Source organism: Metopolophium dirhodum, chromosome 7 (genome assembly GCF_019925205.1).
Source record: "Metopolophium dirhodum isolate CAU chromosome 7, ASM1992520v1, whole genome shotgun sequence".
In the NCBI taxonomy this organism is placed as follows: Eukaryota; Metazoa; Arthropoda; class Insecta; order Hemiptera; family Aphididae; genus Metopolophium; species Metopolophium dirhodum.
Genome location: NC_083566.1, coordinates 2114070 through 2134134, shown reverse-complemented (window position 1 = coordinate 2134134; position 20065 = coordinate 2114070). Strand labels below are relative to the sequence as shown.

The 20065-nt window shown below is 27.2% G+C and overlaps 1 protein-coding gene across 6 annotated transcripts in view; it reads right to left on the bottom strand.

Annotated features, from left to right (window-relative positions):
- Positions 1-20065, bottom strand: part of LOC132948719 (obscurin) — a 65103-nt gene that overhangs the window by 31049 nt on the left and 13989 nt on the right. For 4 of the 6 annotated variants that reach the window (XM_061019340.1, XM_061019344.1, XM_061019342.1 and 1 more), the window contains exons 1-6: positions 12330-16487; positions 12106-12242; positions 11470-11583; positions 7256-7405; positions 5837-6007; positions 5662-5731 (exon numbers count right to left, since the gene is read on the bottom strand). In XM_061019340.1, the coding sequence (XP_060875323.1) occupies positions 5662-5731; positions 5837-6007; positions 7256-7405; positions 11470-11583; positions 12106-12242; positions 12330-16367 (4680 nt within the window). In that variant the 5' untranslated portion in view covers positions 16368-16487. Of the gene's footprint in view, positions 1-5661; positions 5732-5836; positions 6008-7255; positions 7406-11469; positions 11584-12105; positions 12243-12329; positions 16488-17288; positions 17333-20065 lie in introns of those variants that run through there. The other 2 variants (XM_061019345.1, XM_061019343.1) reach the window with 2 other exon arrangements.

Genomic DNA, 20065 nt, shown 5'->3' with positions numbered 1-20065 from the left:
TAATTATTGTGTGTGACTTATATTGCAACTTCAGAAAAATGATTAAAATATTGATATTAAAAAATAAAATAAAATGTTGCTTTTATAATTTTAAAAGTGAATATTATTTGCACGTTGGATACGTCACTGTTAGGATAGGTTAGACGTGAGAAGTAATGCAGATGAAGCCATTATAAAAAAGGTGGGCAAGTGGGTGTCGTTCTGCTGTACATAAGTTTACAAGTGGGCCACTGTAATGGATGGTGGTAAATTTGAATTCAATGATGTAATATCATTGTATAAGAAAAACGATTCTGAGCGAAAATGGTCAGTCAGCCTATGATATTACTATGTATATTTGATGATATTGTTGTGAATAAAGTAATTTATATATAACCTATTTACGTGGAACCTTGCTTTAATTTTTAAATCTCTAGCTAAAAAAGTTGAACATTTTATAAATTTTTAACTAAAAAATAATTATTAAATTTTAAATTTACTATATTTTGTCAAAATTTGAACTTTAAATGCTTATATAAAAAAAATTGTGCCTATGTATTTTTATATTTTTCAACTGCTATTGTAACAATATATCAGGAGCCTTGCATTAACATTTCACGCTTTTTTACCTAACAAATAAAATTAGTTGGGTAAAAAAAAAAAAAATATAATTACATTGATATTTATAGAAAAAAAAACTAAAAAAAATGAAAACTAACAATGTCCGTAAATAGCTCAAAAAGAGTCAAAATATGTAAAAAAATGTATGGTGTATAGAAAATTAAAATATTAACATTCAGTAAAATTTTCATGTATCTACAATTATTTATTTTTGAATAACAATAAAATATAAAATAACAAAAACGTTACATGAGAAATCGAGTGAATATCCAATATTGTAAAAATATGAATTTCAAACGCTCATAAAAATTTTATTTGATTTATTTGTAGACATTTTTTTTTTTGGATAAAGGTAGACAAACTTATGAATAATCTTGTATTACATTTTCAAATCTTAGATTTAAAAAGAAAAATTTTTATGAATTCTAAACTCAAAATAATTTGCTGATTTTCGTGTTTTTCAGTATTTGTCAAGATTTGAACTTTAAATGCTTATAAAAATAAACTGTGGCTTTGGATTTTTAATATTTTTTAAATGTGATTTTAACAATATAGTAAGAGCCTTGTATTAAATTTTCAAGCTTTTTTACTCAACAAATAAAGTTTTATTGACATTAAATGAAAAAAAGACCATAAAAATTGGAAACTGAAAATGTCCGTATACAGTTCAAAATTGACCAAAATATTTTGAACATTTTATTGAGTATAGAAAATGTGAATATAAACAACCAGTGAAAATTTCATAAAACGATAATTTGTTTTAAAGTTACATCATAAACCAAAAACGATTTTGTCGAAAAATCCCCGGTTTTCCTTAATTTCTTTATTGTTTTTCTCGGCTCTTTTGAAAATTACTGCGGGAATTTTAAATTTTGACCTCCCAAATGCTCCAACTTGATTCATTTCCCATCGAACAAGATACTGTTGAAGAAAATCTAAGCACTTTTACTGTCCTAAAAGGTGATGACAGCCACAAAAAAAAATAAAATAAAAAAACACACATTTATTGTAAAATCAATACATTCATCGTTCCACTTGAAATCTAAAAAGTTGTATCACAGTAATGGTCAATGGGTACTAAGATTTAAGACGTACATTAAGGAGTAAAGTATAGGCAAACATTAAAGCAATTTATTTCAATGTATGCAAATAATATTATTGTTTGAACATCGAACTACTTCTATAGTTGATAATTTAATATTCTGTACAATTTGTTTTGTTATAAAAATGTAATTTACCCAACTTATACAAATAATAATATTTTTGCTAAACATATCTTATATTTATTTTCATACTTAAAAAAATGAAAGGTAAAAATGATTTCATTTTTATATTCTGAGTGGAGCGATGAATATATTGATTTTACAATGATGTGTGTTTTTTTTGTGTCTGTCCTCGTCTTTTGGGGCAGTAAAAATGCTTCGATTTTTTCAACAGCATCTTTTCTGATAGACAACAAAATTTCTAGTTTTATTAGTTTTTATTAAATAACTGTCGATAAAAAAATGTTCGTTAGGTCAAACAAATTGAAAATGTAATACAACGGTCCTCATAAGTTGTGGTTAGTGAAAGTTAAACATAAATTTGAACTTAAATCCACAATATTTTTTTATAAGCGTCTGAAGTTAAAGTGTTGTCAAAATTCATTAAAATCACGAAAATAGGCAAATTATTTCAAGTTAGAAATTAATATACATTTTTCTATGTATATTTAGGCATTACAATTTTCATACAAGATTCCCCTTACATTTTTATGCATTTAACAAAATAAAAAATTCACTGGAAAGTCAAATTAATTTTTTATGAGCATTTGAAGTTTAACATTAGAAATACACCTGTAAATTAACAAATTCTAATAAAACTATTTTCTCATTTTGTTGTTATTCAAAAACTATTAATCTTAGGTACTTGAAATTTACATCAAATGTTTGTATCATCATATTCGATATATAATAAAATTTTTGATTTCATATACCTAGCAATTTCTACTTACCATCAGTTTTTGAAATATTTTGATTCTTTTTGAGCTATTTATAGGCATAAGAAAATATCGAGTTATATACTTGTATTAGTTTTTTTTTTTTAATTATTGTCGATAAAAAAATTGTTCGTTTGGTCAAAAAACTTAAAAAACTAATAGGATGTTCCTTTAAATTTTTGTAAGGAGAAATTTAAAAAAAAATTGTGTGTAAATCTACATTATTTTTTATGAGCGTCTGAAGTTAAAAATTTGACAAAATTCATCAAAACCACGAAAATTTGCAAATTATTTCGAGTTAAAAATTCATGAAATATTTTTTATGTATATCTAAGCTTTGAAATTTTCATACAAGATTTCCCTTAAGTTTTATACATTTAACAAAACATTTTTTATCAGCGTTTTAAGTTAGACATTGGATATTCACCCGTAAATTAACAAATTCGTATACAACGATTCACTTATTATTCAAAACATATTTACCGAAGGTACTTGAAATTTTCATCAAATGTGTATATCAACATATTCTATATATGATATCATTTTTTAAATATTTTGACTTGTTTTGAGGTATTTATAGACATTTACAATTTTCAATTGTTTTAGTTTTTTTAAATGTCAATAAAATTTTATTAGTCGAGGCAAAAAGCTTGAAAGTTTTATACAAGGTTCTTCATTAGTAGTTATAATAGCATTTGAGAAATAATAAATATGCCTAGAATATATCGATTTTTTCATAAGTATTTACAGTTAAAATTTTGACAAAATTTACAAATTATCTATAAATTAAAAATTTATAAAATGTTCAACTTTTATAGCTAATGATTGAAAATGTAAAATAAGGATTCTCAAAAATAGTTCGTACTGTAACCAAAACACCAAAAAAATATATTAATACGGTTCATTTTTACAGATTTTTATATTAAGTTCGAATTTGGATTAAATTACAAATTAAAACTCAAGAATAACGATTGAGTATATGATACTTTAAGAGTATATTATTATTTTTTATACATACAATGACATATTAAAATGTAATTTTTTTGGCAAAAATAAATTTCCCCTACTGTTGTACCAATTTCTAACCCTAATAGTAAAATAAATTACTTTAATCACAATAATATTATCAAATATACTTCGTAATATTATAGGCTGACAGATCGTCGGATTGTCCTCGCTCAGAATTGTTTTTCGAATTCAATGATTTTTCTTACAAAAACCTATAAATCTCTAAAAAAAAATATGTATAATATTTTGTAAAATAAATTTTCAAGGTAAATTTTTAATCAAATATTTTATATTTATTTTTATTTAAATTATAAACGCCCAAAAGTAAAGACTACAGATATAAATTTAAGTTAAATAACTAAATACATAGAATATAGATTATAGATACAGACGATACAGTTAAAGAATTAGTAATACAACGAGTAATACATCTAAAAATTAAAGTTTATAGATTATTATTATTTTTAGTCAAGTTCTTAACCTAGGTAATGAGTTTCGTCGGTATTAAATCATAAGACTTATAATACTATTACTTAGTAATAAATCAATATTATATTAATAAGGTATTATGTACGATTTATTTCTGGTAAAAATAAGTTCAACCAACCGTTTAAATCTACCTAGTTCAATCTATTAATAGAAAAATAAATTACTTATAGTAATAGGATTAAATTATAAAATATGGATGGAAATATAGGCTGACACACCATCGGCTCAGAATCGTTTTTCGTATGCATTGATATTTTATTATAGAATTCAAACTTAACACATCCATGATCCATTACAGTGACTATAGTGACATATAATACTCATTATAGTAACACTCAATAGTCGATTCAACTACTGTAGATACAGCAGATTGATTTAATAGGTATTTTTTTTAATTGTAGACTTAAATTTATTGTTTTAGAAGATACAACATACATATTTATTATAATTTTAATTTTTAAAATTACACTATTAGTATTTTTGTTTTATTAAAAACAATTTTTTAATTTTTAATTTTTTAATTTAACCCAACCTAACGGCGTTTATTGAGAGTTATCATTGAATTCAAATTGAACATGATATATTACGACAGTACACGTACACCAATACATTTAAACCAAAGTAATAGCTGGGCAAAATGAAACTCAATACGACAATCCCAAGATTCTATATATACAGGGTGATTTTTAGGCATGCTCACCCTATTTGTATGCTTAAATTAAACATATATTTAAGTTCTGATTTTTGGAATTTTTAAGTTTATTTGAACACAATATTTTCGAATACTTGAGATTTTTTGTACCACTTAAGGATGATCATGTGACAACACAAACTTCTGTTTTTCAAATAGGACCCCAAATAAGGGAGGCCCTTTTTCAATTTAAATAATTCAGCAGATAATTTTTTTTTAAATTTTGATGTACCTATCTAAATCAAAATTTTGAGTTTTATAAATTTGTCTACTAAGGATAATATGACTATGTTAATGATTAATGGGTTAAGTAGATTTGAAGGCTTAGATGATTTGAAAATGTTAGTAATTACTATTGATTTATCAATATAAATAATTTGTGAAAATGGTCTAATTATAATGAACATTACACATAATCTAGCTTATATTTTTGTAAAACCATATTTAAGGATTATTCTCCTTAGTAGTTAGTATAAACATTTTAATAACTCAGAAACTACTTATTAAAATTTTGATTAAGATACATAAACATTTTCAACAAAATTACCCGCTCAATAATTTGCAGTACAAATGGGGGGAGGTTCTCATTTGAAAAATTGATGTTTGTATACACAAGATACACCAAAAGTAATTAAAAAAATATCAGGAATAATGTGGTTTTTTATGGTAGGCACTTAAAAATTCTGAAAATCCGAATAAATGTATTATTAAAGGAAAAAATGGGGGGAGCATGTTTAAAAAATCATCCTGTATAATAAAGTATCCATATACTTGCAGTCCTGTATTTTTATTTTGATCGTCGAGGAATTAATTTATTTAGCAACTTATATATTATATATATTATGATAAATAATTGATGTAATCTCAAATATTTATTCAATATAGGTACACTTACTAAACGAAGAAATGTTCTACCCATAGTTTTTGGTTCGCTAGCTGCATATTTTAATCCAGCAATAAGAACTCTATAAAATTATACAGAAAAACAAAAAATTCATAAAATTAATAATGTAGGTACTTACCTATGTTAATTCGTATACTTCGTGGAAGGATTATTTTAAATAACTTACGTGTTATGAAATTGTGATATTTGTTTTAAATTGTTGAATATAAGATCTTTATTATCTCTGACTATTCTTGGTGCATCATTGAGCTCTAAAGGATTTAAATATCTTTCCACTACTTCTTGAATATCTTGACCAAATTCTTCTTCAGTTTCTACTAATTCTGCGAGTACCACACTATAAAAAAGTTTAATCGTAGAAATAAATTATGTATTAAATAATAAAATAATATATTGTACAAATAATATTTTTCCTTTAAAATTATTCATAAAAATATAATTTGTATGTATTATATTTATTTTATGTATTTATATGTATTTTTTTTAACTATTTTTAATCCTATAATAGGCATTAAGCTTTTGTAGAATTAAACTATTATTATTCTAAATATTTTATTTAAAATAAAAGTACAATATAATAAAGAAATAATGTTAAAATTATTGCTAATAAAACTAGATTAAAACTCAAAATTTGGATCGACATATTTTGCCACAATTACGTGTAATATGAAGTAGCATTTGGTAAAGTAGTTGAAGGAAGAAAACGGATTAAAAATTGAAAAAAAATCTTGTGTAACGCGGATCGACTCTAAAATGAATTGCAGACAACAATGTGGGGAATCGATTAAGCCATTTATATGTTTGGTTAGAAGTTCTTCTGTTCTTCTGTAGTCAGCAAGGATAGATAACTGTTGGTAGTATCAGACCGGAGTACAATTTTATGAGGGCAAGACATATTTAGTGAGTAAGAAACAATGCGCAAGAATCTTCGTTGAACGCGTAATTTATTATATTTTGATATTCGAATAATTGGTGAACTAAGGAGCAGAATAGGAATTTCAAAGGTAATTTAATTTGGAATTTGGAAGCTATTCTTTGGATAAATCATAAGAATTAGACAGCTTTACAACAATTGATGTCTGTGATACGTGTTCTAGGGTTATTTTCTTTAAATTATATTATAATTTGATTTCAGAAATGTCTTGAGCATTTTAAAACACCTATATTTTTCTTATTTGTTATTTTATTAAATAGTGTTTTCTCACTATATTTAATAGATTTTATCAGTGTCTCGGATTTAAGAGGGGGCAGATGGGCCTGATCCCCCCTCTCAAAGCCAATCAGATGTGTTAGCAGATGGTGTGACGTACACTTATAAGTAATAAAATAATATGATAAAAACATGTTTACCCCCGCCCATTCAAAAAAACAAAATCCTAGATCCACCACTGGATTATATTTATTTTGGTTAGACTATGACTGATGATTACCTACGCTATATAGATTATAGATAATGTTTACACTGGAATGAACGAAATACATTTATGTCATAAGTCGTCATCGGATAGTACCGAAAGCTAATATCGCTTAGACATTAACTAATCACTCTACTTGTAAAAATATTTCTTAAAATGGCTTATCTTACTCTCTATTGAATTTTGCATCTTTTTTTGATAACGTCTGTCCTTCTGCTGGAACCACAGCAGTCGCTCTGACAGGAGCCGGTATTTTTTTAAGAATTTTATTTGGTACATATCCCATTTTAGTTGGCTCATCTAGACTTTGAACCAATGACCTAAATCAATAATTAAAAATATTAATACAGCAAATTTTTTTTAATAATAATAAGAAAAATGATAAAAGCAATATCACGGCCCTATAATATTATATTAACAGCATAAAAAAATAAATATAATATACAATGTATGTTTGCGAGTTATTGTGCATTTAATACATCGTATAATTATAGGTAATTATTTACAACACACTAATGCAAAGGTATTTAAAGCATTATTTAAATTACTACACTGCTCTAGTTTTGTCATTTAGAATATGATGGACATATTTTTTAACATAATTTTGTTTATTTAACACCAAAGATTTATTTTTAAGTACCTATATTGTATATACAATAAGCACTAGGACTCATGCATGTTGGGTAAACATTTTGTTAGAAAATTTATCTGGCAAATCTCCTAAAGATAAAATGCCTTTTCGGTGGGCGTATAATAAAATACATAAAAAAGTACCTATATTGGTTAATTTGGTTTTTACGAACTATTAAATCTATAAATTAACTATAAATCCTATATAATAGTGCCACCAACAAACGTACATTATTCTATGGTCAATGATTTTTTTTTTTTTTACTGCAATACCATCGACTTGTTTATGTAATAGTTAATTTAGTTGAGACTACATTCAAGTGGTATAAATAATAAATATTACTGTCTAGAAATGTATTATATTTATGATGTTGGGGGAAATTACTATTAACGTATGTGCGTATAGTTTAAAACTATTTATGAGCATTGAACATGTAATGTGTGTTATTGTATTTTTATTTTGAATGCACTAATTAATATTTAGAATTCAATTTATTACGTTTAGTATGGAAATTAATAACTTTAATAACAATCAGCAGAAGAGCTGACGCCCAAAACCATAAGGTTAAAATACACGTTTGATATTTTTTTTCATATTTATACATATTCTGATGATTTTACATAATCAAATAGTATGATTGTTTATTACTCCAACATTGAACGTCATTTCAATATAAACAATATATTTCTCGTCAAGAAAACTGTGAAAAACTAAGGAAAGATGTTGAAATGTACTGCTATATATTTTGACTAATATGTTGTCACTCAGAAAATTAATTTTTCTGAGTGACAACATTAATCAATTAACATCATTAACACTAAAAACGTCGATTGTTTATTAATTTCACTTTATGATGCATAGGAGCGATATAATTTAATTATTTTTAGTTAAATAATATCAACAATTCTTTTGCCCAAATATCCTGTTTTTATATTGTAAAATTTGCAAATTTAATTTTTATGAAATGTGAACTGTACATATTCCAGCTTATTTATGGGATTTCACAATTATGGTTGCTAACTTTAAAAACTCAATAGATCAATTTATTTTCTAAGGAATTAAGTTTGACCCCTATGGTGGTATTTTAAATTTTTATTCGTACGAATTAACTTCGGCCTAGGTACGATGATATTTTTAATAATTTTAAAAATGAAATGTGTGACTTGGGGTTTTAAAAGTTGAGTTCAAACTCAATAAATCATTATGTAGGTATTTGAATTATTTTATGTCTGTATCTGTATTAGGTATGATTGCAGGAATATTGTTTTTAAATTATGATCACTAGGAATATACGATAATAATTTCAATATTATGCTTAACCCCCCTCCGCCCAAAAAAAATCCTACGACACTGATAATATGCAAGTACTTATAACATTACTTGGATACATATTACATGTGAATATATATGCGTACTTGTGATACGTTAGGTAAGTATATCGTATAAAATGATGTATATGGAAAAACGATTTAGGAATGTATTTCATTTTTTTCACTCTATACAAGTGATGTTTGAATCAATAGTTTACCTACCTATATCGATGTACCTATTTACAATGTTATGCACGTAGCTTGCCCATATTATCGAATTTAATCGGAGAGGCCATTTTTCCACTAGGTACCTACCTGAGTCATTTTCGTTTTCTATCGAAAATACTACATAGATAGTATAGTATATATTTATGTTTTTATTTTAGAAACTAACAGCAAGTACCTACCTATTATTTATTTGTGAAAAATATTAAATTTGAAAAATCCGAGTTGTGTAAATGTATAGATAACAGTACATAATATTATGTATATTGTATATTATTTCTTTCTGCGTAGGTACATACGTCATGAATTAACATTATATACATTTTCATGATTTTTAACTATTTTCACGACATGGCAAGTTAACGAACGCTTCCGTAAATATCAATCTTTTTTTACAATATGATTTATAGTTGTTGTTTTACGAAGCTGTATATGTTAACAACTCATTACTAGTCTAGTATATTTCAATTTCCTGACAACGGAAAATATATTAGGTAGGTAACAGCTGCATATTGTTTCAAATACGTTTTATAAAGTGGTTGAAAACCATTGTTACTTGATTAAATATGTTGGAATTACTTAAAGACGATATGGGATTAAGCAAAACAATTAATGTTACTTAATAACGTAGATTTTTAAATTTCTATCTAAATGTGTAGAATTAATAACAAAATAGATTTTCAATAAGTCATTTATTTTGTCATGAGTTTTTATAAATAAGTGACCTATTTGTGGCTTGGTAAATAACAAGTACCGCAGATAGAGCGTTTGATGTTTGATTCCTATACGTTCAAGTACCGTTCTACCATCCAACGGTTTTGTATATTACAATATTACATTGCCTACAAAAGTTGACCAACATAATATATTACTACAAATAATAATTACTTAGGCCACATAATAACGATTTTTGATGCCAAGTCGTGCTCAGCAAGAGTATGTTTTATAAATGCACAAATAAATTGTGTTCGTGGTATAAAATAAATGGACATTTCAACAAAATTACTGCATATGACCTTAAACTATATTTTAATTGTACTGAACAAATATTGTTGATTTACTTATAAACGACAACATTTTTTTTTTATTCTTAAATTACGTATTTAGGTACAATTTTCTGGCTTAAAAACATATTTAACTAATAGGTAATTACAAAAATTGATACTTAGATAAATTGTGTAGAATATCTACCTAGATACAAGTTAGCAGTTATAGAGAAGTATTTAATTGTTATTAACTATTTCCCTTTAACTAGATAATTTATTTTTAACGATTTGTAAATTATATTTTTTTGCTGAGATAACTAATAGCAGACAGGAGTTACATTTAATTTAGTTCACATTATGACGTCTAAAAAACTCTTTTTTTTGTAGGTAACAAATATAGGTACTCTTAGATTTTAATTAAAGTATACAGTATAATAATTAAATGCAGAATATTGAAAATAAACTTTCAAATTTTCTCATGTTATTTTTTCATAGCTTACAATAATTGTTACATATTATAATAATATTTAACATTTTAAACATAATTTTTTTTTAAATTTTTATTTTCTTAAATTAATTATCCAATATATCTAAGAAATATTACAATCAATTAAAAATTACCTATGATAATTGAGTTTCAAAACAACAAAAACTTCCAAATAAATGAATCTATAAATGTATCGTATACTAAGCGTTCAAATTAAAACGAAAAGTATGATAACAAATAAGATTATCTATGATAACTTGTAGTCAGGTGATAGTTATGTATCTAAATTGAAATAAGACACCAAACTAACATGTTTCATATCAGTATTTTCACATAGATAAAATTGAAGTTATTTGAATTGTATATATTTAATATAAAGAACTTGGTTTATAAATTTCTAATTTTGATACTAAGAAATAAAAATGTATTTATTAATACAATATGGGTTGTAAAAATATATATTATAACGTATAACTACTATAACTTATAAATTTAAAATATTATGTTATTCATATTCTAAGTATAAAATGTATAATAAAACAAATAAACTACAGAAAAGCAGTTGTTATTTTTTTAAATTTCTAAATACTTTAAATATATCTAAAACACAGCAATTACTTTAATTTCAATACTACAATGATATAATAAAGCGTAACATCAGAGTCTTAAAAATAGGTACAAAAAGCAGCGTCAAGCATGTAATAGCACCGTAAGCCAGCAGTTTCAATATATGGACATATTTTACCCGTCTGTATCCAAGGGTTTGTGTTTGGTTGGATGTACTTTATTTGGTCGTACTGACATTTTATGTTTGGCCGCTGCATTGTCCAACAGTAAATTTCGTTTTACCTCGGCGCCCCTGATAACAAATTATATGTAAAGAACGCTAAAGTCCCTGCATGGAAAACAACATTGGCCTTCATAGGAACAGTATTCGGTAGACCAATCATGATTTGACAGTTTGAAAACCTTTGCCAGAAATTCTCTAATTATAGGCTGTCCATTCGGCCTCTAGTCACTCAACTTCAAAATAATAAACTCAATTTGTAATGTCTGCGGACAATGCGTACTCGCCAAAAAAATCAACAGTTCATTTTTTTCATCAACAAACTCCAATGACAGTACATTTATGAGTAAATTTTGAATATATACAATAATATATTGTAATAACTACTGCTTGGACTTTTATCGTTACCTATGTTAAAATCCTAATATATTGATTAAATCAAAGATACTCAAATTTAGAATATCTTTATCTGTACTCTAAAATTTATTATGTATTATGTCATAAAAGGTTTAACAATTAATATTAAAAATTATAAATTTAAAAGGTAGTAATTAAGTAGTAGCTGCTAAGTTTGCCTCTATGCATATTACTTACATTGATGGGTCATCTTTGGATTGTTTTAATACAACAACTCTATCACCTGGTTCCAAAATCAAATCATCTTCCTCGTCAGCACCATCAACTGGTTCTGTTTCATAATCTTGTAGAACTTCATATTCGTCTCCGCCGCCCTGTAAACATCATAATTAAATTTATTTAGTTAGGCTTATAACAAAACGTTTTTTAAATAGCTAATCTAAAGTCTTATTATATTTAACCTCTCCAATTGTTAATTGTCTATCATCCAAACTAATTGAACTACCACGAGTAATAGTTCCCTCATCTTCCGTCAGCGTTTTTTGTACAACACAATTATACATTGAATATCTTCCTGAACTATATGCTCGAATGTTTAAAGCATCTAGTACATTCATTGGTTCAAATCTGTGTATGCCTCTTTCGTCCAAAACAGTGTATGGAACTTGCCCTGTTAAAACTGATCTGGCTGCTTCTCGTGGTACTACAGCTTGAAGACCATTTTTAATTATTAGTAAAATTCCCATTTTTCTTGATTTCACCATAAAATCTTCCATTGCTAAGCTATTCCCTGGACTGAATAATTCAGCAGGGACATCAAAAGATGTTTCAACGTTTGTTTCGGGAGGAAGTAATAAAACTCCACTCTCTCTAACTAGTTCACGTAATCTGGGATCCAATCTAGCTTCAATTGGGTCGGCTGACATCCCGCTTAAGGTTTCACTAAATTCTGGACGTCTTTCAGCAAGTTTCCTCATTACAGTCAATCGTCTTAGTATCTCAATTGTTATTTTATCTGATGCTAATATATCAGCTGATCTTCGATCATCTAGAACATCCATAAGTACTGAAACTACTTCTTTCAGTCCTAATGCTTTAGCAAGACCAACTGCATCAGATAACAAACGATTGAATTGTTCACTTTTATTGTCTTTTAACATTTGATTAACAGTTATTTCACTAGTTTTATTAATGACACTAACAATTGCCCACTGTAATGCTTCAATTGCTTCTTTTTCACTATTTACTTTTTTCATGTCAATTTTTAATTTCACTTCTTTTAATAATTCTATATTTTCTTCTGCTATATGTTCAAATGCTGAACGTAGTTTAGAGTCTTCTGAATCATTCAGAATTTCACTGAATGCTTCAGCAATATATTTAGACTCAAGTTCTGAACTATTCATTATTCCCTTCAAAATATTGACTTTATTTGGGTTTTTTAAATCCGTTACAAAACCATCATCAAATATAACTGCATAGATTTCATTTAAAGCTGTTATAGGACTTGATTTAGTAGTTTTGAGTATATTTTCAATAACTTCAGCTACATTCTCGTTAGATTTAATTTGTGGCAACTTGTTTATTAAGTTTTGTACTAATGGTGATCCATAATACGTATTTTTTAAATCTAACTTACATAATCGATTAATTATATGTGCCAATTTAATTGTAATGTCATTATTAAGTTCCAGTTTTTCTGCAACGTCATATGCCACTTCCATTGAAGGAAGTGTGCTTACATCAACTTCTGGAAGTTCTGCAGGAACTTGTCTTCCTATACTCATTCCTGCAAATGATAATTGTTCCAACATTTTTGAATCAAGAGCCATTTTACCATTTTGTGTATAATACGAAGTTTGAGGAAAACTGGGTTGAATAACTTGTAGTTCCTCTAGTGACACTTCAAATCCCTGGACACTGAACTCACAGCCACCATCATCTGCATCTTGAAGATCTGGAGCAATGAATTTCAAACCTTCTGTTGTTTCAACTACTTGACCAGGTACAAAAGTTACACAATCTCCAGTTTCTATAACTCTTCCTGGTACAAATCTTGGTCCCTCTATTGTATCGACAACTTGACCCGGTACAAATCTAGATCCTTCTTCTTCTGTAAATATTATTTGACCAGGTATAAACGTTGGACCAGCTTTTGTTTCTACTATCTGACCAGGTACAAATTTTATTCCATCTTTAGTTTCAATAGTCTGCCCAGGTACAAATTTCGTACCAGTTTCTGTTTCTACAACTTGTCCTGGCACAAATTTGGGACCCGTTTGAGTTTCAATCACTTGTCCCGGTACAAACTGCTCTCCTCTATCTGTTACCACAATTTGTCCTGGTATAAATTTGTCATCGACTACAACACCTGGAACGAATCTAATACCATTGTTTCGTATTAATTTTCCTGGAACTATTTTTCCAGCAGGTAAACCCCCCACTTGATCACCCGGATAAAATTCTACCCCATACGCGGTTTGTACCATCTGTCCAAAAACTTCATCAGATTTCTCACCTTTTGGATAAAATGAATCGTTTGTTAAAATTCCAGATTGTACTTCATCAGAACAAATAACTTCCTGTAATGACTTAGCTTCTGTAAAATTAATCTCACCATTTTCTGAATTTGTTATGTGTCCCAAAATAAACTGTTTATTTCCATTATTGTCAGATAAAATATTTCCAGATACAAATTTTATTCCATTTTCAGTTTCAATACTTATTCCAGGAACAAATTTTGTATTTCCATTGTTATCTAAAGTTGTTATACCTGGTATAAAAGTAGTATCATTATCAGTTTCTACTATTCTTCCTGGAATGAATTCTTTTTTGTCTTCTTCGATAACTGTTAATCCAGGTATGAAAGAAGATCCAACACAAACACCGGGAACAAATTCCCAATCGCCATTATTTTTTAAAACACTTTGTCCAGGAGTAAATTCGACGTTTCCATCATTCCAAAACTGTCCTGGTACAAATTGTGGGCCATGAATAGTCATTACGGTCTGCCCAGGGATAAAATGTGATTCGTCACCATTGTTGACTACTTGTCCAGCCACAAAACCAATACCTTCAGGAGTAATAACTGTTTGTCCAGGCACAAATCTTTTCTCTCCTTCTATTGTAATCGTTTGTCCTGGAACAAATGATTCGCCTTCTCTTGTTACAATATTTTGACCAACAACGAATACAGATTTGCCAGAATCTTCGATAATTTGTCCAGGAAGGAATTTCGGTCCATCTGATGTTTGGACCATAACACCATGCACAAATAGTTTACCATTAGCTGTGTCAATAATTTTACCAGGTACAAATTTTTCACCATCTTCAGTTTTTACATATTGTCCAGGCACATACTTCTCAGAATTGTTAATATCTAATTTAAATATTTTGGTTGTACCTTGACTGGTAGGAATTATTTTTTGAGAACCCAATTGAATATTTTCAATTAGTAAATTAATTTCGTTAATTGTTAGTAATTTATTAATATTATCTTCGATTAATATTTCTTCAATTGTACATGAGTCGATATCAGGCAAAATCATAGGTTCTTTATTGAAGTTATTTATCAAAGGTTTTATTGGTGATATTACCGGAACGATAGGTAAATTAGTAAGAATAGTTTCATTAAGAAAAGTCTGATGTATTACACCAGGAAATGCAGAACCGAGATCTATGACATTTGGTTCAATTGAAATTGGAGTGGGTAATACATCGGTTTGAAGTTTTAAATTATTATTATTTTCCCCAAGTATTATATTTTTCGTGATTGGTTTGACAATATTTTTTATTTTTGAAATAGTTAATGATTTTGTATTCATAATTTTTGGCGTGGATTCAATAGATTCAATTTGTTTTCCTTGACCTGCTGAAAATGTTATCCGTTTTGATTTGAGTTCTTCCTGTTCTAGTTCAGCGTCACTTTCCTTTTCCTTGTCTTCAAATATTTTCCTTCTCCAATCGTCCTTTATAGTTTTTTTCTGTTTGGGCCTGTTCCGAAACCCTTCGCCTTCCATCAACGTAACTCCAGCTACTTCCATTTCTTTGATTTCTAACTCAACGGTTTTACCTTTCCGCAGTTTAAGAAGAACTGTGTCACTGGTTTCTGACATCATGACATCTTTGACGTCTCCGTCTCTAACAGCATTTTCTAAGCTCGTTGGAAATACGAGACTACATCTACGCTTATCCACCGCGTACACATATCTACGATCATCTGTGCACTTCGTTTTCAATACATCAGATAACTCTGAACATCCTTCTATTATTGGAAATACATACCGATATCCATTTATCACTACATGTTTAGGATCAGATTTTGTTTTTTTTCGTCCAACTAACACTGGTATGTAATGATGCGCAGGCAGCCCATATGACTTTCCAGTTATGCGACAAAAACGCTTTGCATCTGCTGGTGAGATTGGTGGTAGCAATGGGAAATAATTCGGTTTTGGTAAACCACGGCTCTTGCCAGTAATACGACAGTATGTTGACATTTTAATATCATGATACAGAAAAAATCAGAGAAATATCATATCAAGTCACTTGTGTACGCGTGGCACGAACTCGCGTAGATGTAAAATGATGCGAACGGTTACTCGCGTCGGAACAGACTGTTTATACATTTGTGTGGTAATAATACGTTAGAACCGTCTTTCTAGCTAATTTCCACCTCTGGCACAGGCCACCAACCGACACAGCACGAATCGAACCGAAATGTTAAAATTTTAATGGCCCAAACCCTCATATCCAATGGTGCCAGAAGTTGTAACTGTGCCAAATAACGTAGACGCAGTCGATGAGTTTGAAAAAACACGAGTCGCCGATTCATCATGGTTTCTTTTGTATTTATAAAAACTTAACATTTTTAACAATGAAACAGAAGGACATAGTACAATTATTTAAAACCAATCTATTTTTAAAATTAACAAATCATTCTTTATAATCAATTAATTATAAATTTGAATTTGAATAAAAATGTTATACAACACTCGTACAATTATTTACAAAGGTTGGTTGTTGAATAATATTTAAAAACGGAAATACACATTATACTTTCAAACTGTCTAGTAAAAATACCCGTATGTTTATATATTTGAATCCAAACCTTCAGGAGAATAGGTTATTGGCAATACAACAGAAATATATTTATATAAAGTTACATATTTAGTAGACTATATCTGTATAGGTATGTATAAAATATATATATTTTATTTTACAAAGTAACTTAACATTATTAATGGTTAGTAAAAATTACAAATTATTCTATAATAAATAACTATAGCAATGTAAATTGTGTTAGGCTTTTTTTTACATATCGACTTTTCGCTAGAAAACAAAACTGTTTGTTAATTATTAATTCATTTACCATTTTAAACAGTGTTTCTACTTCTAATAATATTTAAAAGGGTACTTACTGCTCCCTTTTTCGCCAAAATAGAATTGAGCTCCGACACATAAGCTATATAAAAAAAAAAACAATTATTATTTTACTATTGAAGAAGAAAATTACTATTACGCGTTTTATACCATTATTTTTATTTAGTGGCAGGTTTTTATAACTACGAAGAGTAATAAAAATGTATGAGCTTAATAAAGGGTGCAAGATTCTTTCCTCTTTTAAAAAGAATATTCTATTATATTACATTCTTATACATTTTCTATTATAAGTTTTTACTATATGTTTGGTAGATTATTATATTATTTTTATATTTTATTTAATTTTTAATTTTTAATTTAGTTTATAATTTAGCTGAATGAATTAAATGTTATGAGTTTTCAGATAGTTACTTATACTTATAAGGAACTTTTCAAACAAATATTTTAATAAATTATTATTTAGTTACTTGTATTACATAATTTACATATTACTAATTTTCAATATGCACAAATATAAGTTCAGTACATAATAGTTAAACTGCATTAATTTATCTACATTTGTTATTAATATCACTTAATGTATTTTATAGATGTACAAATGTTTTTGCAAGAGGCGTGACTAAACATTAAAATAACCGTAACAATAAAAAAAATGTAGAAAGCCCTTCATCGCTCGATTACTAGCGTAAAATGTTATTCTATTACTATATTATACAATATGAACTATATAGATAGCCTGATAGTGAATCTTTGTGTCGACTGTTTTGACACGACTGTCAACAAAAATACAAAAATAATTTCTATTTTTACGTAGTACTATAGTAGGTATCCTGTTCGTAATAAAACTTATTTTATTAATTAGTACTAAAAGCGTATGGAAACAATATGATATACCAACCTATTTCCTATTTATAATACTAAAATATATCATATATACATATATATATATATATTCAATATTGTGTTTACATTTTAAATACATAATTCTTGCTGCTTATATAATTTTGTTAATTAGTGAATATGAAAAAGACCACAGTATAAGCGAAAAAAGAGGTTTGTTTAGATTCTAGGACAATGTTTCTCAACATTTGTTTTACGGCAAAACACTATTCAATTATTTCCTACTTATAATCAATTATTATCAATGGTAGGTATCAATAATGTATAAACATTTTATATTAATTAAAAATATATTAATTTAAATTCATATATAATACAATTATACATAATACTTTAATTATATAACATATTAGATTTAGAGCAGAGTGATGAATGTATTAATTTTAATAATTTTACAATGATGTGTGTTTTATTATTTTTTTGTGTCTGTGTACAGTGTACAAAATAAGAAGTCGATATAATGCTTCGATTTTGAACTTCAGTATCTTGTTCAATGGGAAATATATCAAGTTGGAGCATAGGGAAGTCAAATTTTAAAATTCCCGGTAATTTTCAAAAGAGCCTAGAAAAACAATAAAGAAATTAAGGAAAACCGGGGATTTTTCGACAAAATCGTTTTTGGCTTATGATGTAACTTTAAAACAAATTACCGTATAGGTTTTATGACATTTTCACTGGTTATTTATATTCACATTTTCTATACTCAATAAAATGTTCAAAATATTTTGATTTGTTTTGAACTGTATACGGACATTCAGTTTCCAATTTGTATGGTATTTTTTTCAATGAATGTCAATAAAACTTTATTTGTTGAATAAAAAAGCTTGAACATTTAATACAAGACTCTAACTATATTGTTACAATCACATTTGAAAAATATTAAAAATCCAAAGTCACAATTTTTTTTTATAAGCATTTAGTTAAGTTCAAATCTTGACAAAAAATACGTAGCAAAAAAAATTACATTTTTACAAACTGATTCACTTGATACTAACTCCGCTTAAGATAAAATTAGATATTAATAATTTTGTAGGCACCTTAGTAGGCATAGTATACTTAGCCACCTAGGTAAGTAGGTAGTATAAACACTAGACAGTAGACACGTAGTGGATATAGAATATCATGAGGGAAAATCACATTGTCTCTCTAGCTAGGTTCCAACGACTTGAAAAAAAACAACTATTTTTTTTTATAGAAACCTTAAATTGAACTTGAAGTTAATTCCTACTCTTTTCGATCATCTTGATACAAATATACTTAAATTTAAAATACATTGATCGATATTTTATTTCAAAATGTATCAAGTAAATATGTAAGTCCACAAGATATATAACATAGAAGAAAATATGATTTTCTTGAAAGATACGTTTTATAATAAATTAATATAATAACATTTAACATTAATCTAAAACGTTCAGTTTTTGAATACGGAATGGTGACTTCTTTGTTAAGTTATTGAGATGACAAATTACGAATTACAGTAAGGATTTTGCCGCCAAGAAATTGTCATGATGATAATACTGACTAAGTACAATACTATTTTGCCAAGTTTTAATTGTATATTTGGATATTTTTAACAGAAAATGTATGTAATGTGCATGTGCAAATATTGTTGTTTTACTGTGGTATTTAATTAACAATGAACAAAGGTTATTCATCCTAGAGAAATATTTTTATGCTAATTACTAATAATGTAAATACTGTACACACCACACAGTACACCGTACAATACAATAGAGAATAACGTATCAAGGGAAAACTGTAATCGTTATTTTGATTAAGAAAGAATTATATATTTACATACCCATTGATATTTATATGGGATTAAATTGTTTAAAATTTCAATAATTATAAAAATTATTGATAATTAGTTACCTAATAGATAAATTTAGAACATACCTACCAATAACCTATA